This window comes from Eretmochelys imbricata, chromosome 8, assembly GCF_965152235.1.
Source record: "Eretmochelys imbricata isolate rEreImb1 chromosome 8, rEreImb1.hap1, whole genome shotgun sequence".
Classification (NCBI taxonomy): domain Eukaryota; kingdom Metazoa; phylum Chordata; order Testudines; family Cheloniidae; genus Eretmochelys; species Eretmochelys imbricata.
In genome coordinates this window covers 73,612,950-73,637,572 of record NC_135579.1, presented here as the reverse complement: position 1 = coordinate 73,637,572, position 24,623 = coordinate 73,612,950, and the positions used below count along the sequence as shown (strand labels likewise).

At 40.6% G+C, this 24,623-nt stretch overlaps 1 protein-coding gene across 1 annotated transcript in view; it reads left to right on the top strand.

Moving 5' to 3' along the window:
• Positions 1 to 14,339, top strand: part of SLC44A3 (solute carrier family 44 member 3) — a 70,346-nt gene extending 56,007 nt beyond the window's left edge. The window contains exons 12-15 of the mRNA XM_077824495.1: positions 180 to 263; positions 11,634 to 11,771; positions 12,373 to 12,609; positions 14,199 to 14,339. Coding sequence (XP_077680621.1) covers positions 180 to 263; positions 11,634 to 11,771; positions 12,373 to 12,609; positions 14,199 to 14,339 — 600 coding nt within the window. The remainder of the gene's footprint in view (positions 1 to 179; positions 264 to 11,633; positions 11,772 to 12,372; positions 12,610 to 14,198) is intronic.
• The last annotated feature ends 10,284 nt before the right edge of the window (positions 14,340 to 24,623 follow it).

The following is a 24,623-nucleotide window of genomic DNA, read 5'->3' as shown; positions in this document are numbered from 1 at the left end:
AATCATTAGTATTGTAGGATCTGAAATAAAAACAATTCCCATAAGCAGGAAGGAAATCTCTGCTGTTTACATGACTGCTTTGTGAGAAGAACTGCAGTGTCCTGTTAAGCAAGTTGGTGTAAAATGTCAGTTTTATATAAAATCTGTCTGCACTAACTAGTTACTTCATTTCCTTGCAGGAGAGCGCATGTGCAAGATGCATGTTCAAATGCTGTTTCTGCTGCTTTTGGTGTCTAGAAAGGTGCCTCAGATACTTTAACCAGGTACAATACATTATATCAAGTGCATATCTAAAGTAATCGACAAGTAAAGTTAGATTCAATATAGCGAAGCCTGTATATAAATGAATTGTACTCTGTGTCATAGAGTTCATTTCACACTGAGTCTTTGTCCACATTGTGTCTAGCTATATTAGTTTAAATGTTATAGACTATTGTCTACAGTATGGGAGAATCCTGTCCTACACAGGCACAATCTTGGTGTGTAAAATCAGGAAGATTAATGTAGACGTGCCAGATGAGTGATCAGACTGTTTTAGTTCAAATTAATTGATTGCTGATTAACTTGAGTTAGCTAACACATTTGTCCATGCGAGTCTGGATGCACCACAAACATTTAACCCCAGTCAACTGGCAATCAATTAACTTGAGTTTTAAAAACAAAGTTGTGTAGACAAACTGAAGATGGGTGTTGGCAACATTTCTCCAACTAGATTTGAGGGCTTTTGTGGGTTGTTTGTTTCACTAGCATATCCAGAGGTGCTTGTGGCAAAGCAACAGGGAGATTACAATCAGCTACAAGTAGCTGGGTGTAACGGATGGTGTAGCAGATCTGATAATTTAGAACAGTGGTTCTCAAACTTTTGTACTGGTGACCCTTTTCACATAGCAAGCCTCTGAGTGCAAACCCTCCCCCCCCTTATAAATAAAAAACACTTTTTTATATATTTAACACCATTATAAAGGTTGGATGCAAAATGGGGTTTGGGGTGGAAGCTGACAGCTCATGACTCACCATGTAATAACCTTGCCACCCTCTGGGGGGTGCTGACCCCAAGTTTAGAACCCCAGTTTAGAAAGATCTTATTAGAAAAGCTACAGTGGGCTTTTCCCTTCTTCAAGGGTTAGAAAACCAGAGAGTTCTGACAGTCAGGTGACAGGCTATTGAGATGCAGGAGGCCCAAATAGAGGATTTAGAGGATGCAAGAAGCCTAATTGATGTCCAGCTTCCTGCTGGCTCATGGACACTGTGTGGCTTATTATTTATTATTGTGTTTGTAGGATAAACAGTACCTAGAGGCCTTATGCATTCAGTTTAGGGAACTAATTGTGCCAGGCACTATACAAACATAGCAAAATACATGGTGCCTGCCCTGGAGAGTTTATAATACAATCTAGATGGATAAATAACTGTCCACCCTGGGAGCTTCCACTAAAAGAAAAAACTCTCTCACTGGTCTTTTCTGATTTTCAGTATTATTATATCTGGAAGATAAACCAAAATGGGGCATCCACAGAATACAGTATTCCCTTTCTTAGAAAGACAACTTTTTTAACTGTTATTTTCCGAAGTGTTTTTATTGGAAATTATTGATCTTCTACATACTGCCAGTTTTAAAATACTTGACTTCTACTCTTTTCTTCCTGGTCCTTTCTTCCACATCTTCTAGTTTTACTCCAGTTCCCTCTAAAGCTACAGTTCTGAAGATGCCATTGGGCAGTACAAGTTGAGCTTTGATAACTCTTAAATCAGATTCTGCTAGAGCTGCACTTTGCTGTTTTAAAGTGGCTGCATAAATGAAAATGAATGCTGAATGGCTTGGAAGAAATAGGGTATGTCTTAGTCCAGACCACACTAAATTCTTGTTCAAGAAAATCATTAGTTCTGTGGGGTGAACTTTCTCGGCTTACATTCTGGGTTAGATCTCATGGTCACTGACTTGGTTAAGAGCCTTGTAGTTAGTTTAGACTCCAAGCATGTTATTGTCACCCTTCACCTTGGCTTCCTGCCCTTCAAAGATGATAGCCAATATAAAAGCATTTCCTTTCTCCAGCTGCTGTTGTATGTTATTTATGTGTTTGTTACAAGAATACCTAATTATTGTAATACTGTTTGCTTGGGTCAAAGGCTTGTGCTTCAGTTCTCACTTTGTTAAAAGATTTCCTGTTATTTTCCTTGGCCATTGTAGTAAAAAATAGAATTAAAAAAAAAAATAAAAAACTGAAGGTTTTTTGTTTTGTTTTTGGTTTTTTTTAATTCAAGATCATATTACTGTGCCTGTTGTTAAACTGTTTGTTTGGGTATGTTTTTGGCAAAGATGACCATGGCTTCAGCTTTGAAAACCACAGCAACATAGCATATAGGAGAAGGTTAGAAAAGAAGATAACCACAAACCTTTTGTAAGGTAACCTATAGAAGTTATAGCTGTATGAAAAGTAAGAGTGAGCACAGGTTAGTGTATTATGCAGGATAAGCAATTTGTCTAATCCTTCCCCCCCTCCTCCAACAAAATAAGGTGTATGCACGTTTTTTTGGGGGGGGGGGTGATTAGGTAAGTAAATATGAACCAGGCTTCAAGTTCACAAAATTGTGACCAAGATTTTAAAAAATATAAGCCCAATTTTAGGCACCTAAATAAGTGGCTTGATTTTCAAGAGTGCTGAACATTCAGCTACTCTCATTGAAATCAGTGGAAGTTGCTGAGTGCCACCTATCTAGTTCCTTAATTTGGACTTAGGTGTGAACCTAACTTTAGGCACTCATTTTTAAAAATTTGGTCTGTCTGTATATTTCTGATATTTTTAAAGCTTTTAGTACTTTTCAGATTTTTTTTAGAGGAGTTTTAGTTACTCAAATGTAGAACAGTTGTCATTGAAGTTGACCCTAGAGTTACTGTGTGTACTGACATTTTCCATTCTGTGTTTGTCCTTTGTCCCAGTCTTACTTATCAGCGATAATATTCCCTTTCCAAATGCATCGTTACCTGGGAATTCTAAAAAGAAATCTATTGGGAACTCTGATAGGTGGGAAGAAATCACATTTTTAAAAAATGATTACAAATCTCTCCCCATCATTCCAACACTGATATTTTCTTCTCCTTCCTGTCTCTGAGGAGGAATTAAATAATCTGAATGACACAAATTCTGATCTCGCAAGCTAAGCAGGGTTGAAAGGGTCAGTACTTGGATGGGAAACTTGCAGAGGAATAGCAGGTGCCCCAGGAAGTAATGTTGGTAATTCAGATGATAGCACTCTTACCTGTGAGATAGTATCAACCCAGTGGCACGTTATGTTGTCAGAGGGCATTGTGCAGTTGGATATGCCATCATTCAGATGAGATTTTAAACTTGGGCCCTGATTGTCATGTGCATCTCCTACAGGTGGAGAATTAGCCCATTGCCAGCCATGGGGTATTTTACTATGTTATTTTAACTGTCCAGTGCTGTGTGGATTTGGTGATCCCCCACTTAAGCATCTGTTACAACATAATGTTGTTCAAGTGTGGATCCATTTAGGCTTCTTATTCAGCTTTTCTTTCCTTTTATCTATATGGTACAGTCCAAAAGATATATTTGTTCACATGCAATATGTAAAAACCTGCATGTGGAATAGAAACAGTAGCTTGGATGTGCAGAACAACATGATATTAATATTAAATATACCAAAACATGAACAGTATGCTATATCTCTAAATAATGGAAAGAGATTATAACTGCCCTTTCACTCATCCACAGATTTAAAAAATGGCTCAGGCAATAAGAACCTCCTACTGATTACCTTCTCCCTAAACCTTCCATTAAGGCCTGTTCACTGAATAAATGTCCCGTCTGTGGATTTTCAGGGTTATCTGCACTGCAGTATCTCCACTCTTCTGCCTTTAGTTCACTAACTCAAAGCATCAGGTCCTAGGCTAGAAAACAGCTGGTATATAGTAATGTCTATGTTCTTCTCCCCCCAGCTCAGTTCAAACACAGCCTCCTTGAAGTGAATCATAATCCCAAAGCACTCCTCTGAGTCTCATTCAGATCTCTCAGGACCTTGCTCAAGAGATACCCAAGGGGATATCTACACTGCAATAAAAAACCTAGTGACCTGTGCTAGCTGATGCGGGTTTGCGGGGCTTAACCTAAGGGCTGTTTAATTGCGATGTCGATGTTCAGGCTCGGTTTGGAGCCCAGGCTCTAATACCCTGCGAAGTGGGAGGATCCCAGAGCTCAGGCTGCAGCTTGAGCCCGAACGTCTGCACTGCAGTTAAACAGCCCCATGGGCCAGCAGTGGGTTTTTAATTGCAATGTAGACATACTCTCAAAGACATCCTGCCATTACCTGGTTTACTCCTTAGTCACTAATAGTTACAACATATGCAGACTATAGAGTTCTGTTGCAGTGGCCGCTTATAATCATTAAAGATCCAATGACATTTTCTGCATGAGCAGGAGTATTAACCCAATGTCCTGTTTGGACTACAATTTGGGTAATTACATTCTGCCTGCCTAAATTCCCTCTGTACTTGCAACTGGGTTCTGTGGTGTGGCGTAACGTTACTGTGTTAAACAGTTCACCAATAAGCTGCTGTATTTCTGATTTTCATGTGTATAATACATTAGTAAAAACTCTCTGGGATCTATTTGGATGAAAGGTGCATTATGAATACAAAATCATTATCCTTCTGTTTGCCAACATTTGTTAGAATTACCATAGATTTTTTCATCATCTTGCATTCATGGTTTCAGTAAGGCCCAGAGAAACCTATCCAAATCATGTCAAGTAAAATCTGGTGGATTGAAATTTCTCTTCCATAAAAATAATCCCCCCCCTCTTTTTTTTTTTTTTTTTTTGGTTTGGTAGTCATAATTTCTGTCTCCTCTCTTAAATAGTTGTGGCAGTGCCTTAACTTTGGGTATTTCAAAGACATATCTCTTTCCTTAGTCTTGTTTCAGTAAATTTATTTTACAGTACATCACCAGAAGTATAATTTTGCTTTTCTGTGTCCGGTTTGGGTTGATCTGCAGCCAACTGGCAAGCACCCATTCCAAAGTGCAGCACACAGATTTCTGAAGGAATAGCTGAGAAGTGTGTGGTTTCTTTATTCTGATCAGTACCATGATTTTGAGGTTGCAATGTCATATACAACCTTGTGGTGGCCATTATTGATAATAGCCAGTGTTATGGCTCACCATTTCTTGGCACTGAAATTCAGCAAAATTATGAAATTATTTTAACTGCCTTAGTGTATAAATATAAAAGTAATAGTAACCCTGGTTAACAATCATGTTCATGTCTACTGGTGGGCTTTCTTCTGTAATTTAAACCTTTGGGTGGCAGTCTGGCAAGAGCTTTGTGGTCATGGGATTAAAATACCTTGTGCAAAAGTGATGTGGATGCAGACAAAATCCAGAAACGCTAATGTAAATACACTTTCTTCTGCAGACTGCCAAACATTCTTACTGTCTTACCTCATCAAATACCTCTTCCCGTCCCCATCCTCCCAAAAATACTGTATTTAATGTCACTGGCAGATTTGCTACTAGATGGTAGGCTAGAGTTTTCAGGCTTCACAAAAAACAGAGTCAAATAAAAGAATGAATAGTTTCAGTTAAATCATTTAAAAAAAAAAAAAAGCTTGTTTGCTTTCTCTAAGGGCCTTCATAAATGCCTCAACAGGAAATAAAAACTCCTTCAGTTTTATATATTCTATTGTATAGTTTACTATGTGGAGAGCAGAGAACAATTATACTGCACTGGCCTATGTTTCCATTGATGCAGGTTGAACTGAACTTTTGACCCCATAATAAGCTCTCAGTTAATAGCAAGTGTAGTTCATAGACCTGACTGTGATCTGTGAATGTCCATTAGCGTCTGCCAAATTGGACTTCCTTTTTAAAACAAGGAAGCAGGTGCCAAGGAATTCAGAAATGGTGCTTTTCAGAAGGGTAGCTCCTGAACTACGCTGGGGCTCAGTGCAGGTTTATTTGAGAACATTCAAATGAAAATCCATGTAGCACTAACTACAGAGAACATTGTTAGTAATTAATATAGAAATATATTATGGCTACGGGGTCGATAGAGGCAGGATCCTTATGGTTAGGTCCCAGGGTTGAGAGGAAACCCAGATGCAGCAGTGAATTGCTGAAGGAGAGAGATGGGGCTGAGACTGAGAATGTGCTATCAGTTCTGGTCTGTCTTTGATAGCCGGGGAGGGACTAGATTACATGCATGGGAAAGAACAAGAAGACAGTGGAGGGGCATGAGTAGTCCTTTGAGCGGGGCAAGGATTCAATGGTGGGAAGGGTTGAAGATCAAGGAGTTGAGAAAGGGGGGCCTGTGAGTCTGTGTGGGGCACATCAGGAAAGTTGTTGGAGGGCCGCAATATTGGTGGCCTGGTTGTTTTAATGCAGCCCTTTGGATAAGTAGCCCTTTTTAATTTCCTGAGACTTCAAGAGATGGCATTTTCCAAGGCTCCAAAGGAGTCCTTCATTTCCTCCTTGTTGTGGTTCTCAAAGGCCCTGTGTTGTTCTGTTTCCTCCCTCTATTCAAAGGTGGCATGACATGGCTTCCTCCACAGTCTGCTCTGATACTGCTCTGTACGCTAGCCAGAGTGACATCATAGTCTCTTATTTATCCAGCTTTCATTCTCTGAGCATGTCTCTATGGCACGCAGGATTCAAACTCAGATCCACCACATTTCAGGCCAGCCCTCTTGACTCTGTGGCTTTATTGCAGCAAGGAGAAAATCAGGCCAGGCTGGGCAGAAGAAGCTGAAGTGGGATATCTGAACAGCTTGGTTTTGGCTTCTTTTTTAAGATGACTCTGTTGTGATGGCAATTCTTTTTCACTGAGCTCATTTCTTTATAGCCAGTCCTTCAATGGAGGACTGCATTCAGCTGTTACGCAAAGTAGCAATTATTCTCAACAAACAGGGAATTTACAGCCTGGATCTCTGCCACAGTGCTTTTCTCTTGAAGCTAGCATGTCAGTTTTTCCAAGACCCTTGACATTCTGTGTTGTGAAGTATAGAAGGATGTTTTTCTAAATAGTTTTCTTGCATACTGTGGTATTAGAAAATATGTAAACTTTCACATTCCTTCTTTATCTGTCCTGATACTGAGAAATATGTCTGGTTCCCAGGCTTCAAAGCAAAGAGGGCTGTGTTCTTCACAAAGGTGGTGGTGGTACATTAACTCTTTTTAGTGAAGGAGTGAGGTTGTGTCTTATCTACGACATCCCAGGCCCTTTGATTTATGGCGCAACTCTGATGTCATAACTGCTTGCCTGTAGCTTTTGGAAGGACTGCGCTAATGCAAAATCACTGGTATATTAAACAGAAGCTAAGGGAAAAGTTTAAAATCTATTGAAAAACGTATTTATATTGCCTGTTTCCAAATGAGAGCAAGTTCTAAATTGACTGTGATTTACCTTCTCTTACTCAGCAAATATATCTGAAAGGAAATGAGTTGGTGAATACTCCCAATAACTAGAAAACAGTGGAACGTTTAAGGTTTCGTAACATGTTGGAAATGCTCCTTGTGATTTAGGATTTGGGCCGCTCTTTCCAAATAGCTGTTAGGTTGAGCATAATGTAAATGTGAATGTCCAAAAAGGAAGAGAGCTCTTCTGGGGTGTAACTAATTTGACTGCTCAGTTTGGGGACACTGATTTAACTATTGTCTGTCTGTCTGGCTGTCTCTGTCTGTGTTGGTTGCTGGTGATTGTCGCAGATCCTAGCAAGTTCCCCTTTTCAGCCACTCACTAATACTGTTTTGAGGGGAATCCAAGCCTCTTTCGCTCTAGATTCCTGTGTGTTTTAAGCCCATGGAGTATGAATGGAGTCCAGCCATTTCTCCTTTTCTGGGTCCCTAGGCACATTTTCAGGGCTCAGACCTTCCATCTGGCACCTCCTTGTGATTTGGAACTTGCTGTCCAGCTGCCTAATCCCTCTGAGTGCAGTGGTGACCCCTCAAGCTACATTGTTGTTAAACACACCCTCTCCAAGAACTCCACCCCAAAGGGGTTAAGCTTCTGGTTTATAGTTTAACTCTCTAAGGTGCATGCAGCGGTTGTGAAGCAGTTAACATGCACACAGAGTCTGCATGTCTAACACATTTATTCTCTTTTGTACTTGATCACGTAAAACATTAGAGTGTAGCTCATATAAAATAATAATCACTAAATTCATGTCCCTGTCTTAGTTTCCTCATCACTCCAGGGCATTCTTTTGGGCTGGGGTCGGAGTCCCATGGGTTTTCAGAGGCCGTGGGGCCATCTGAGCTCAGAAAAGTGGTCAGGGCACTTTGTCCCATGAGGCTGCTACATGCTGGGTGACCTTACTCTCTCCTCCCCCTTGCTTCTTCCTCCTGTCTGGCTCTTATATTCCTGTGTGGCTTGCTTTTTAAACCCTGCTGACTTCCTTTGTTCTACCTTTCAGGTAACTTTCCACTGCTCCTTCCTTCCTTCGTTCTTCCACTCTTCAGGGGATTAAGCCAAAACTGGTTTTGTAAAGATGCAGCTCACTCATTGTACCCAGGTGTTTGTACCTGACTAGAAAAGGAGTATTTGTGGCTCCTTAGAGACTAACAAATTTATTTGAGCATAAGCTTTCGTGAGCTACAGCTCACTTCATCCGATGCACTTCATCTGATGAAGTGAGCTGTGGCTCACGAAAGCTCATGCTCAAATAAATTGGTTAGTCTCTAAGGTGCCACAAGTCCTCCTTTTCTTTTTGCGGATACAGACTAACACGGCTGCTGCTCTGATACCTGACTACGGTCACTGAGTCCTAAGCACCCACGTTGTATCAGTTTGGTGTGTACCTGCCAGCAGTGGTGGCTCCACATGCATATAGACACTTGTGATACAGCAGTTTTTCCTAAATCAACTTCACAATACCAACCAGAACTCTTAAACTGTACAGGCATAATGACCCCAGTTCTTCACAGTGGCTAAGGCCACCATCCAACAAAACCCTCCAGTAATGTGCATAATGTCAAGCATGCAGGTAGTCCTGTTTATTTCAGTAGGCCTGTTCATATGATTAAAATTAGGCAGGTACATAAGTGGTTTAATGGATTAGGACCATAGAGACCTGAACTGTGAGATTGAGGTTTTATATGTGTAGGACCAATGTGTTATTTCATTGTTTGTATAATAAACTAGTAAAATGTGATTAAAATGCATGGAATTGCTCTCTAAACCATACATTTTATTTTGTAACTATAAATTTGATCAAAGCATGGAGATAGCTTGGTTTGTGAGATTTAGCCTGCACTGTGAAAGCCAGGAACTCTCGAGTTCTAATCCTGCCTCAGTCACTGACTGCTTTTGTGACCTTGGACAACTCACTCAATCGCTTTGTGCCTCTTTTTACTCCTGTAATACTGCATCATTACTTACCTGTCTGCCTTGCTGGGTGTTGTGGTGATTCAGTTAATGTTTATACGGTTCTTTGAGATTTCAAAGTGTTGAGTAAATGGTGCTGCTGCTGCTTCTGTGTCTGCTGTGGTGGCTTGTAGAACCACAAATCGTCATGCAGGTGGTATTCACAACCCAACAGAGCTGAAACCTGCTTGTTTGTCTTTTGAAGGATGGAGATAGGGTTTGTACAATGAAAAGTGCATACTATTCTTTTAATATTCAAGAGAAGAGACTGTGCCAATTATATAAATAGGGTCCAATCCTGCTTTCGTTGAAGTTAATGGCAAAACTCACATCCACATCAGTGGAGCAGGAGCAGGTACATAGCCTTTACGCTTATGATACTGAAGGCACATAGTGTCACAGTGTTAGGTAAATCCATCCAAGTTTGTAAAGTGCACTGAGATCTTCAGATGGAAGACATGCTATGCCCATAGTATTGCTAATTATTATTATTATTATTAATAGATAAGTTAGCTAATATTTTTATACCCTGCACAGACATTGTTACCGTACTGGCAAGGGAAAGGAGCAGCTTGAGTACAAATGAAACTGTCTAGTACAGGAGTCTGTTTTTCTAACCTACTTATTTAAATAATATGAACAAGCAGATATTCATGCAAACATTCCACATAGTGGACTGTGTCCATTCTGCTGTCTTAAGTATGTATTGCCCAGTGCTGTAGAAATCAGTCTTGATATTAATTATTTTAAGCTCTGTGGAAGCACTTGGAACACATTTGGTGCTATATAATAATTTCCCAGTGAAAGAGCATCATTGCTTACATGTCCCCACTGTGTAGTTTCACTGATTTAGGAACTGAAATTATTTCCCTTGTCTCATCAGAAAAAATGAATATTCTGCTACTACATTTATACTAAAAGTCTTAATTTGCTTTTATGAATTCCCTTTTTAAAATATTTTAAGGTACTGTCATATCAATTTATATTATAGCAGGACTTGGTGCCTAGATGTTAGTTATCAAGTTATGGTACATAACTGGGCATCGCAGGAATATGTAAAGGAGATAGAAGCTGTGCTGGGCATTTCTGCATTTTGATTTATAATAAGAAAAACTGGAAAGTTGGACCAGAAATAAATATTTTCTTCAGCAGACGCGGAGAATTTTTTTCACTCACAAGCAAAGCAGAAGGTATTCTAATCCCTAAATAAATGGTGGGGCCGTCAAATTCCTTTTGCACAAAAACTCTTGCATGCTGTTAGTCTTAGTGAGCATGCCAAACTTAACTAATGTTTTTAATATTGTATAATCTGTCTTTTTTTCTCAAAAACTAGTATAGAATAACTATGTTTTATATATCAAGAGTGACGTTTTTCCTGCTCTTTATTCAGATACTAATTCAACTCCTCATTGATGATTTCTATCCATTATGTTGATATAAGCTATTTTGAAAAATGCTAGAAGAATCCTATAGAAGTAGATTATAAGCCTATCCTCCAGTCTGCCTTTGCAAAACTCCACCCGAAGACAATTAATATTAATCTTGCAAAATTCTTGGTACCTACTTGAAAATCCTGAGTGCCCGCAATTTCCACTGAAATCAACATAAGTTTTCCCCTCATAGGACCAACTGATCTAGTCCCGACACTCCCTGCCACTCTTCCATTATTCTTTTGTCTTTCTGTGAAGCGGTATTTTTTATGGTTATGGGTCCATGAAAATTCAAAGGCTCAATAGTAAGTGAAAGGGTCACACATAAAACTTGTTTAATCATTGATTTTTTTAATATGAAAAGTGTAATAAGAAGGGTTACCTTTTGTTTCACTTATACAATCTACCAACTACAACACTCTAGCTAGCATATACATAGAAAAGGCTGCCAGCATGGCATATGTCCAGATACGAGTTTCATTGTAATTTACATGTCATATTAGTTATTCATTACCAAAGGACATGGGGGTGGCTCTTCATCGGTCCAAAAGAAATTGGAAAGAGGTAGTTTCAGAAATACAGATTTTACTTTTGTCCTTATTTACCCAGCGTAAAAGTTATGTGAAAAGTCAGTTTGAAGTTACAGGCATAGTTATACTTGCTTGAAGTTAAACTGCAAGAGTATGCAAAATAACTCTTGTATGTGCAAGCACAACATCAGTATTTCCAAAGATATTTTAAGGCTTTCTTTTTCCTATAGTAAATTCCAGATTAAAAGATTTCTACGTTTTTTTCCAATCACTTTATCTTTTTATTCTCTCATTTCAGCATGTATACACCACAACGGCCATAAATGGGACAAATTTTTGTACCTCAGCAAAGGATGCTCTCTTTATTTTAGCAAAGAATTCTGCTAATATAGCATTCATTAATTGCTTTGGAGACTTCATCATTTTTCTAGGAAAGGTAAGAGACTGTAATTTACAAAGTCCATGAATAAACTCCTAATTATAGACTAACTATAGGCTGAATTCTGTAATAATGAAGACAAAGATTAGGGACTGATTCTCTTTTCACGTACACCAATTAAATCAGGAGTAGTCATGTTGAAGTCATGGAGTTACACTGATGTAAAATGGGCTTAGTGAGAGGAGAATCAGGTTCTTGCATTTTTGTTGGAGGAACTTAGTTCACTGCTTATTATATTTACTTCATTATTATCATTAGTATTACAGAAGCATCCAGAGGCCTCATTGCACTAAATGCTGTACAAATGCATAGTAAGAGAGAGTTAGTGCCCCTTAGAACTTAAGACAAGGCATGACAAGTGGGTATAACAAACATATGGAAGGGACATGGATGGGAGGACAAGAATAACAATGATAGTAAATCTGTGTACCCACATGTGTCCTGTGTGAACAGGTAGATAGTTTCAAATTGATTGATCTCAAGCCTTCTCTCCCCTTTATGAAAGAAATTGTCTTTAAAACATCAGCCAATAAAATATTTGCTGTAGCTTTGGTGCATATTGTAATATAGCTGCTTCCTTTTTTTCCCCTTTATACAGGTGTTTGTTGTATGTTTCACAGTTTTTGGAGGGTTAATGGCATTTAACTACCATCGTGAGTTCCATGTATGGGTAGTTCCTCTGTTGCTAGTTGCACTTTTTGCCTGCTTGGTAGCCCACAGCTTTTTGTCGGTATTCGAAGTGGTCATGGATGCCCTGTTTTTTTGTTTTGCTGTTGATATGGAAACAAATGATGGATCTCCAGAGAAGCCATATTTCATGGATCAAGAATTACTGGTAAACTCTTGACAGTAACGTAGACACTTTAGCAGGCAGATAAATTCAGTAATATGTTTTAATAGTGTATTGATCAAGTGTCGATCTAGTGCCTAAGATTCACTCTTCCTCCAACTCTCCCTCCCCTTAAAAACTAACCTACAATAAATGCCTTCTCCAGCTCCTTAGATGATTTGGACAAAAGGATACAAATTGTGTAATAAAGTTAACACCTCCCATTGGGTCTCCCAGTGCATCTGCTTCAGTCTTTTACACCCAGCCTCTCTGGATAAAGACCATCTTTGTTTGTGTTTTGCATAGGTTAAATACATTATTGGGGCTTAACAAATTAATAGGTGACCCAGTATGTAGAGTCCCCATCTACATCATGAAGACCTAAAACTAGAAATGTAGATGTAATGTATCTTAACTTGCATCCAGAAATGTTCCTTCTAGTTTTCAGCAGTTGTTCAGATAGCTATGGTGAGCCCTGAAGACACTACAATTTTGAACAAGCCTCATCCATGTCTGGCAAACTTAATCAGTCTCTTTCCACTGGGTTGTTTATCTGTACCATGGGAATTCCTGTGTCAGACTCCTGATGTTACATGGAGAATCATTAGAAGGATTAGGAAGACAGCTTTAGTTTAAACAAATGTTCAGTAGTTAGTGATGGTAAAAGGTGCTTTAGTTACAAAGGCATGTGGAATGTTTAAATGTACATATACCTTCCCTTTCATATGGAGAGGAAGGTTAAAGAGACAGATGTTCTTTCCGTTCATGCTGCTTTCTGGACAGGTTTGCATTTTTCCTCACATGCCATGTGACAAAGACAGTGTTACTGGTCCATGAAAAATAAATTTAGCAGCCAGAATAACCCATACAGTATGGATGCTCTCGATGGATTTCATCAGAAAAAATGCCATAATATCTGATTTGAAATGGTAGTTGTTACTTTCCTTGTAATGTTCACAGAATTCAGGGTTTTTTGGGTTTTTTTAAACACCCAAACTTCCTATAAATGAATTTAACCTTTGGCCAAAAGAAGACAGTTTGGTTTTTTTGCCCCACTTCAGGACAGCACTTAACCACATGCTTACGTTCTGTCATGAATAGCGTGATACATTCCTGAGTGTGGAAACTTTGGAGTCTGGCCCTCCAAACTTTTCCTTCTTCAAATGAGAGACTTCTCCTTCTATCAACCAGAAACTATTTGCCAAATGCCAGAATGTGTATAACTTTAATTTTTGCCTCAAGAAGGCAGTTTATAGCCACTCCCTGCCTGCACTGCACTGCTGTCTACTTTCTTTCCTAATCCCTACTGCCAGACTCTCCAACTCTGGCCTTAACTCCCTGGCAAACTTGCCATGCCCTTGGGGCCAGAGGGAAATGAAGCTTTCCAGTAAGGGGGGTTGTAGAGAGAGTGCCCTGTCCTCAACAGCTGTAATCATCCCACTGACATAGCCAGTTTCCAATGTCATCCACTTGAACTAGTTAAAGGGTTTAACGCTCCATGTTAATTGTACTCCTTTTCAGTGATTCACCAGGTTGTTGATTTATATAACAGTTTAAATTTCTGGATGACCTCATCCTCTATTTCTGCTTTGTAGAGTTTTGTGAATCACAGCAATAAGCTAACAGAGTGGGGAAAAAACAGAAAGCAAAAGACCCCCCGAAACAATGAAGATGGTACAGAGCTACAGCCTATGGTGAAACAGGAACAAAGACGATGTGATGAGGACCTCAAATAACATGTCTCCCAGGTGTACTACAAGAATGGGGATAGACTGTAAATATTTATTTTCTACTTTGTGATTTCTCGCAGCAGCCAAATTGTTGAGTCCCAGGGCTTTCATCCCTTCATACTAATCACTGTTACTGACACTGGAAGCTCAGGGCCAGATTCTGGCCATGCATGGCCAGCAGTGAACTCTGCTGGTATAAAGCAGGCAGAACTGGCTTTTGTGCCAGCCACCCTTCCCATCCCAAGCATAGAGAGGGATGAAGAGGCCCAGAGAGAGCATGTTGCAGGGTTCCTCGCAGCCACATTTGAGCCTTTATGCCAATGGAGGACCAAAGGCCTTAAGTGTAAATTACTGTAGTGCTAGGTTGTTCTAATTCACTCTGGGACTAGTGTAGATTTCCCAATTCCCTGCACTGAGCAGTGCTCAGATGTGGTGGAGAATCTGGTACATAGAATCATAGAATATCAGGATTGGAAGGGACCTCAGGAGGTCATCTGGTCCACCCCCTGCTCAAAGCAGGACCTAATCCCCAACTAAATCATCCAGCCAGGGCTTTGTCAAGCCTAACCTTAAAAACCTCAAAGGAAGGAGATGCCACCACCTCCCTAGGTAACCCATTCCAGTGCTTCACCACCCTCCTATTGAAAAAGTTTTTCCTAATATCCAACCTAAACTTCCCCCACTGCAACTTGAGACCATTACTCCTTGTTTTGTCATCTGCTACCACAGAGAACAGTCTAGATCCATCCTCTTTGGAACCCCCTTTCAGGTAGTTGAAGGCAGCTATCAAATCCCCCCCTCATTCTTCTCTTCTGCAGACTAAATAATCCCAGTTCCCTCAGCCTCTCCTCATAAATCATGTGCTCCAGCCCCCTAATCATTTTTGTTGCCCTCCGCTGGACTCTTTCCAAATTTTTCATGTCCTTCTTGTAGCGTGGGGCCCAAAACTGGACACAGTACTCCAGATGAGGCCTCACCTATGCAGAATAGAGGGGAATGATCATGTCCCTCGATCTGCTGGCAATGCTCCTACTTATACATCCCAAAATGCCGTTAGCCTTCTTGGCAACAGGGGCACACTGTTGACTCATATCCCCTGATCCTGTATTATCTCTGTCATGTTATGTGGCTTTGGTCTATTCTAGCTTTATCCATTATTGTACTAAAGGTATTTAAGGTTTTACTTTGCCCTCAGTGTGAGGGTTCCTGTCATCTACCCCAAGACTCCCCGCAAGATATTGAACTTCATAGTGTGAATTCTGGGTAGCCTGATCCTGGGGGAAGAACCGTGTCACAGTCAGATCAATTGGCCCTTAAGCTAAACATTAACAACCTTAAAAAGGGTTAGGCAGCAAACAAAAATCACCAAAGGAAAAGATAGCAGATGCATTTTCCTGTTTCTGTACAAGGCACTTTGGGATGCTTGGATGGGAGGGCCTACATTATCAACCTAGGCCGGCAAATGAAAGAAAGACCAGCTGATACCAGTCAGTGGGCTAGAGCTTCTCACTTCTGGCCATGGTTTAAGCTGACATTTTTGTTTGATTGTGCTTTACACTGTTTAAAAATTAGGAGGTGAAAGAAGGGAGATGCCCCCTCAAGATGCAGTTTCAGACTTAAAGACTAAGGGTCTGACTTCAAGCACAATTAACTCAAGTTATAATTTCAGTGTTACCCCTAGACTCCCATCCTCACTCACAGATCTCTAGCTTGAGTTAGACCATGTCTACACTACATAGTTTTGTCAACATAAGGCAGCTTATGTCAACCTAAATAGAAGTGTACATACTGCAATGCTCCTCCCGCCACTTTAACTTGCCTGCTACGCTGATGTAATAAAACCACCTTGATGAGAGGAATAGAGCTTAGGGCAACATAGTTAGAGTGATGCAGTGTCAGAGTAAACACTGCATTGCATACGTCACCCTAAGTGGCTTCCAGGAGGTATCCCACAATGCCAACCCTGACAGCTCTGGTCACCATTTTGAACTCCTCTGCTCTGCAGCCTAGTATACAAGTGAACGCCCCTCACCTGTTAAAGCCCAGGGAAGTTTTGAACTTGCTCTTCCTGTTTGCTCCTGGTGAAGATCTCACATAGCAACTTCCCACCTGAGCATGCTGGCTCCACACAGTACCCTGCCTTGAGTACCCGGTGGTGGATCTCCTGGATGGGGGAGAGGAGGCTGTGTAGATGCAGCTCTGCTCCAGCCTCAGAAACTTGCTCGGGGAGTGGAGGAGAAGGGCTCCGATAGGGACGTACAGCAGTTCAAAGAGCTGTGGCAGGCATAAAAAGGCAAATAGTCACCTCTGGTGCGGAGCTGCAGACATGCTGCTTCTACAAGGAGGGGGCTGGGGTCAGGGTGTTGGTGAATAGCTCCCTGCCTTGAGCTCCTCTTATAGCCTTGTAGTTATAAGGCCAGCACAATACTAAAGAGCAGTGCAGGATCCAAGCGTTCTGCCACAGATGGCTGGCTCACAGGTTACCAGGGCAGTTGAAAAGCAGCTGGAAACCTAGTAGGATGCCCACGGAATGATGGGATTGAGAAACCTGCACCATGTGACATTGAACCTGCCACCATGTGACATTGCAAACTCTCTCCAAAACACCCTGCGACCAGTTACATAGTGGGATAGCTACCCACAGTGACTGCTTTCTGTGTCAATGCAAGAGTTGCTACTGTGGATATACTCCGCCGACACAAGGAGCTTAGTGTGGACGTGCAACTGCTGTTTAATCACAGCGACTTAACTTTGTAGTGTAGACATTAGCCTTAAATGGTGCTTTATGCTCAAGCCTGTTTAGGCAGGGAAGGGATGGGATAGTTTGAGACTTAAGTGATGCTGAAGCTCAAGCTCCTAATGTTGTGGGGATGTAACAGCTTGAGTTACAAGTCATTAGCAGCGAATCCAATCACTCTGTTAATCCAATTACTCTGTACTGCTAATCAAATCACTCTGTAACTCCATGGTTTTTTTGCAGTGTGGTTGCTCTTGCTTGAGGTAGGCTAGCTCAGATGCAGTTTTTTGAGTGTACAAACTCGAGTTATGTTGCTGTGAAGACAAGCTCTCAGAGAAAAAGGTTGCCAGTTGACTTTAATGGAGCTATGACAATTTACATCAGCTGAGAATCTGACTCCGTGTGTTTAGAACTCAGCACGACTGTCACCCAAGCACAAAATATAATTCTCAGTAAAGCCAGGGTTGGCTGATAAATGTTCTGCAGCAGCAGCACCCATTCCACGTCCTGCTAAATTGTGTCATGCACAGAAAGAAAGTCAGTATTGTTGCCCCTTTTTGACCCAAGTGACTAGTCAAAGTTTGGGGCCTGGTGAGTGTTCCAGGTGGGAGTACAAATTGGTGAAAGCCAAGTGTTTCTTTGATGCAGTTTTGGTTATTTACAACGAATGTACCAAGTCCTGTCTTTCTGAACATGCAGGAAACAGCTTCTTTTGCTAACAGCACCAAGAGCAGTCTTTTCAGTCTGCACCTGACCCAAAAACTTCTCCCCACGTGTCATCCAGGGTGAGGCGCCCACTTTCATCTGCTTCTTCAGCCTGTCAGTGTCACTCACTCAGGCTGCGGCTACCCTAGAGCTCTTACAGCAGCACCGCTGTACCGCTGTAGCTCTGCAGTTGTAAGGTCTCTAGTGGAGCCACTCACAGCCAGCAGGAGAGAGTTCTCCCACCGACTTAATTAATCCACCCCCAGCAAGGGAAGCTCTGCTGCCGACACAGCACTGTCCACGCCAGCCTTAGGGCGGTGTAACTTATGGTCCTCAGTGGGTGGCTTATTCACACCCCTGATCAACATAAGTGATAGTGTAGACATCGCCTGAGTCTATCCTCAGTTTCTGTGTGTTCTGTCTGCCTGTCACAATGCCGAGGCAAACCTTCCAGTCACCCGTAGGAAGGTTTTGTCCAGCTCATAACCATATATTTGGGTGACTTTATTTGATTTATTTTCAGAGGTTGCAGACTCAGGGTAGGTCTGTGCTACAGCTGCTGCAGAGGCACAACGGCAGGGCTGCAGCAATACTGCAGCAGCATCGTAGTGTAGACACTACAGCGATGGAAAGGGGTTTTCTGTCACTCTAGCAAATCCACCCTCTGAGAGACGGTGCCTAGGCTGATGGTACCTTTCACCTCTCTACATCTACGTGGGGGGTAGGTCGACTTAACCTCCCACAGGGTGTGAAATTTTTTACAGCTCTGAGCAATGTAGCTAGGTTGATCTAAGTTTTAGGTGTAGACCAGGCCTCAGGCCCTTACACTTTTTTCATGACATTGTTGTACAGAGAAATAACCTAAGCTCTTCCGTTAGAATTCATGGTTTTAAGTTTATTGTTCTGATTATGAATGTCTGTGCTTGGTGTCTTCATTCTTTGTACTTTTGGTGAATTTAGTCAAAACCTATTGAAAAGCACAAAAGTGGAATACAAAATAGTTTCCCCACCAAAGAAAATCCTGGATACACAGATACAAGAGTGCACAATCCCCCTTTATTTTCTTGAAAGATCACATTTTACAAATATTTTGACAAAGTTATCTGGGCCAGTGCTACATATTTGATTTCCCCCCCCCGTTGTAGACTTGAATTTGAGATTGACCTTGAAAGCATGCAGGCTAAGCAGTAATAGCAGAAATTCAGACAAAACAAAGTGAAGGTTACAGATACGTTGGGACAAAGTAATTTTTAGATGTGTAAACCCTGGTTTGTACCTCTTGCACTGAAGAAAAAATTAGAGATTTAATTGTTTAATTTTTTTATGTACAGTAATGGATTTTTCCAGCATATCTGATTTTAGTGTAAAAGTATTTATGATGTTTTATAAAAGTTGAATTAATAAACAAATCTCCTAAGGTTTGTGGTGCTGCTTAAAAACCGTTAAGTTGACAAAGTCTAAGAGCTATCCTTTTGGTATCGGACCCTCTTGATAAGTCAGCTGATGTGACCCACCAGTAATTCTGTATGCACCTATATGGAAAATATTGGCCAGTAGTCCCTGGGTCAGTTGATGCACTGAATTGTAAAGAAGGTTCTTTTAGATCATTCCCATTTGGACCATTTAATATCCCTTAATAACCCAACCCCCCCTCCCCTCCCCATTGTAGACCCAATTAAGGAGCAACATTGAAGCTATTGGAGGGAAATTATCTCCAGTTTCCCTCAGCCAAGACAATGGCTACGAGGTATGTGGGGTTTGTGGGAGGTCGGTCAGTTGTTTTTTGGTTTGGGGAGGGGTTTTTTGTGCAGGTGGATGGGTGGTTTTGGTGAGGAATGGTTTTAAATAGAGGAAAATTATGAACAGCACTTTGGCTCCTCTCTGCACAGCAGATGAGGGATAAATCCTCTAGATATACCAATGTTTGTAAATAAAAATGAACAGACATTTTGTATGTGACAGAAAGCAGGGAAAATAAGCTGGGCTCTTTATGTTGATCTGAGATCATAGGATTAAATGGCATAGAGAGGCAGACGTGATTGGACAGAGGTTGAGTACTAGGGTGAAGAAGTAGATGTGGACGTTTCTGGCATAGAAGTGGTAGTTTGGGGAGTGAAGGAAATTACCTCATGGGGAGCGAGTGAAAAGATGACAAAGGATGGAGTCCTAAGAAGACTCTGAGAGAGAGGAGGAGCCTCCAGAAGAGATGCTGAAGGAGTAGACAAAAAGTTTTAAATAATAATAAAACCCTCAAAGAGCATCAGGGAATGTCTTTTTATGCACAATTGAAGTTTCATTGAGCTCTGGGGTTGGGTTTGGGTCCTGGATGTCATACATTTTCATGAGGTCAAAATTTTCTCATTCTGTGAGATACATGGATCAATTTTTCTCTTTTGGGAGGAAATTGGAGAAGATTTCAAAAGATCAGGATATTATAGTGAGTTTTTTAAATTCACGTAGATCTAGATCTGATGTCGATATTTACTCAGTGCTACACAATCCTTTTTTTCCGCCCCCCCCCGCTTCTTCCCCAGAGCTGCTTGAACTTCCTGTTTGAGGGCAGGATTGAGTGGGAGACCAGAAGGTGTCTCTAGCAGAAATATACAGGCAGTACAGATGGTTTCAGTCTATGAGCTGGAACATTTCTGCAGGTAAGAGAAAGTTCCTGTCTTTGCTGCCCTAAAGAACAAACTCAGAGGTGGAGGAGGACAGTTTGTTTAGTAACTGAGGAAATATCAGAGGCAGCAAAGGCAATTGGTGGCAATTCTCTTGTCTTCTAATAAAAATTGGTGAGACCATTCCACTGAAATCTATGGATTCTTCCCCCTCCTCCCCCCACCATGTGAAAAGGAGACTTAGACATTTCTGTGTCAGCATTTCCTTATCTCCCACCTTTTCAGCCAGACATTAACACTCTCTATAGGTTTGGGGATCCATACAGGGGAGGGGAGCACGCAGTGGGTGGGATCATTCCTAGAGGCTGTATATAAGGGATTGCAGGGATGGCCACTGGCTGTGAAAGCCCTACTGCTACTGGGGTGGTCAGAGACACAGGTCCTCTATGAGGATGGACCCAGCTTCCTGCTTGTCCTAGGAGAACTTAAGGTTTGGGGGCAGGCCCTGCAGCCTTTTCCATATGGGCAGCAAGCCCGGCCTGAAAACCCATGCACTGGGGAGAAAATTCCACAAGGGAAATACTGTGGAGATTTCTTCCCCTTTAGCCCCCTACTGAGGTTCTTCCCTTGGGACAGGGCAATTGGGTCCAGCATTGGGAGAGTTTAGTACAGTAGAACCTCACAGTTATGAACACCTTGGGAATGGAGGAGGTTTGTAACTCTGAAATGTTTGTAACTCTGAACAAAATGTTATGGTTGTTTTTTCAAAAGTTTACAGCTGAACATTGATTTAATACATCTTTGAAACTTTACTATGAAGAAGAAAAATGCTGCTTTCCCTTAATTTTTTAGTAGTTTACAATTAACACAGTACTCTACTGTATTTGCTTTTTGTGTCTGTCTCTCTCTCTCTCTGCCACCGCCGCCTGATTGTGCACTTCTGGTTCCAAACGATGTGTGTGGTTGACTGGTCAGTTCATAACTCTGGTGATCATAATTCTGAGGTTCTGCTGTAAAAGGAGAATGACCCAAGTGGCACATACCTCAGCCAGACACCGTGAAAGCTTCTCCAGTCATGTCTATACCTATGTTCAGCAGAAGTATATCAAACTATGCTGGTATTTTGTGAGGTGGCCTAAAATTAGTTCATTTACTTCACTTCAGGCTCCCAGAAGTGAATTCCTACTATGTGAGAGCCTGCCCCTAATAGCTGCTCTATCCAATTGGCAAAGACAAAGGCTAACAGACTTTCTCACCTATCTTTGATAAGATATCATTAATGATTCATTTGTATTCTATCTTTGTCTCTTTGAGTATCTACCCTACCTTTAGATGGTGTCAGGACAACTTCATATAGGGTTAGTCCTGTTGACCCAATGTCCTCATTGTTAGATCAGCAGCCTTCAGGCCAAACAGAGGACAGCATGTACTGTACTTCACCCACTCAAGAGTCCTTCCTAATTAAACAGCACAGACTTATTTTAAAGGTACATGATCATCTTGAAAATAGTCCTTGACTGAAAACTTAGTGACCATGATAGATGCAAGCAACCCCTAGTATGACTATAACTTAAAGAAGTTGATAGATTTTTTTTCTGTCATGTAAGTTTGTTGTGTGCATTTAATAGCACTTTATGTGTAATCAGTTTCTCTGTTGCTGAAAAGACTTCTAAACACCAATAGGAAAGTAGAAAATCATTTATAAAATTTTATTTTACAAGAAATTTAAAAATAGAAAAAAACTTATGACCTCCCACTTAAAAGATGCTATGTCAGAAACTGGAGTATAGTTTATAATGGTAAATTTAAAGCCGTGCAGGGACCTTAAAGCCAAAGAAAAGGAGACATGATCTTTAAGTACAGTATCTTCCATAGTTGTTTGCAGTGGAGTTGTAGCCATATTTGTCAGAGGATGTATGAGAGACAAGATGGATGAGGTGGTAATTTATTAGACCAACTTCTGTTGGTAGAAGGTACAAGCTTTCGAGCAGTGCAGAGGTGGTCTTCTTCAGAACCTGAAGAGCTCTGTCTAGCTTGAAAGCTTGTACCTTCCACCAACAGAAGTTGGTTTAATAAAAGATACCATTTTACCTATCTTGTGTACATTCCTATTTTAAAAAATTGAGTGCTCTAACCCCTACCAAAATTCAGAAAATCTTAAGACTTCAGAAACCTGATAAGTATCCATGGCCATTCAGTATCCTACCAAACAACATATCGTTTCTTCTCAAAAGAAAGTCCTGGATTTTCAGTTCTTGTCTTATAATAATGTGGATAGTCCCTTAAACTTGTACAGTGTTATTACAAAGGAAAGATTTTTCCTTACCCTGAAGAACTTGAGTATGTTAAGAAAATGTGTGGAGGGATTACTGACTAGCTACCTTCTCTCACTCCAATATGTTGGAGGACAGTTAAGCTATATTGCATTTAATTCCCAGACTAAGCTAACAGCAGTCCTCTATCATTGTTTCATCTCCATGTTCTCCCACAGACGTCTTTTAATGGTTTCCTATTGTTTGAGTTTTTGGTTTATGTTATGCATTGTGTCATCTTTCCATGGCTACATCTGTTAGAAGTGGGAAAGGAAGGACAATTCTAGAGATTAAGCATTTAAATAGGAACATGAGCTTTTGTGTGAAAGATACACTTCCCGAATACATTTAACTACATCTTTCAAAGAATGCCAAATTGATCATTTTCAAAGGTACTTGAGAGCACTTGAATATCAAATGTTGTCAGGTGCAACTGCCAACTTAATGCCTTTAGTCTTTTGATGTCCTATATTCCGTTGCCTTTACTTACTTTTCACCATTTATGCTGTTTACATGTTGCTGTAAAACTAGGTTGGTCAGTTTCATTTTTTTGCAGGCTCTTAAAAGTAAAATCTGATCCCGATATATGTCTTGGCTCTCCATTCCTCTGATCTGCTACATTAAGAGGCAGGACCAAACCTGTTGCATGTGGCTAGAGTGGGGTTGGGCTTCCCTTCTAAAGAACTCTTCAGAGAGACCACTTCCAAAAGGACTATCTTAAGAATTGATAAACAAGTTATAACAACGTTCCCTTAATTTTATCAGTCTACAGAGCATAATGGAGCCAGATTAAGAATTAAATCACAAAGTTAGGAGGGTATCAGTTACTGCTGAAGAATAGCTTTTTCCTCAATGCAAGGCCCGTGCTGCTAAATGGAATTTCCATGAGTCTGGATGAGTAAGGGCCTTGACTCAATAAGTCTTTCTAGAATGGTAGAGGGAAGGAAGGTCTGTTTTGAAAAACATACCTTCTCATCTAAGACCAGCTTTAAGACATTGTGGTGAAGGCTGCAATGCCACTGCCCTTACAGTACCTTTCCTGTGAACAAAGGTCTTTTTAAAATTTGGCAGTTGACAGGCAATCACACTTCGTAGTGGGGAACTCTAAAATCAGAAGGGATGTTGCAGGTAAGAATCTGTACTGGAGTCTGTTTCGGATGTACAGCACTAGTCTGGTATGTACAGGTCTGCCACATGGAAGTCATGCGCATGACAGTACAGCATTAAGTGACTGACATCAGAATTAGTGTATTAATCAATTTTAGTGTATTTCAAAGTACATGAATTTGAAATACAATTGTACACAAAGCATGGGCTTTTAAGAAAACAGGTAATGACATTTGTGACTGTATGTATGTACCAATTAGTTAGTTGGTACGAAATTTATAGTTTATTTTTAAGCACTATGTGGGTATTCCCTCATGCCTACTGTGGACTGTCCATTAAATTCAGAGTCATGATACCTTAAACTACTGAAAAATGAAAACTTGTGTTTATAGATTGAGGAAAGTGATTTGCATATTACATTGCTAATTAACTTGTTCCCTGTTGCATCATAATGGGGAAAATAATTATATGTATTTGAGTCTGATCCTGTACTATTGACTTCAGCTGGACCAGGATTGTGGTCCTAATGAGCAAGGTAAGTTTATTTTAAAAAAAAGCAAGCTCCAGGAAACTAATCCATATGATATAACTGACATAGTAGTCATAATACTGCTTTTAAGCATTTTGTTTAACATGATAGGTGGGCACTGAGATGAATTACTTTCATAGGGATTGAACTCCTATGCTGTCTTATACAGAACTAACTGCAGTAAAAATATAGTTCACAGGTTTGATGGACAGTTCTTTTCCTCCCTTAATATGTGAAATGGTTATTTTTAATTCTGTTGACTCAAGCAGCTACTTCAGGATGATT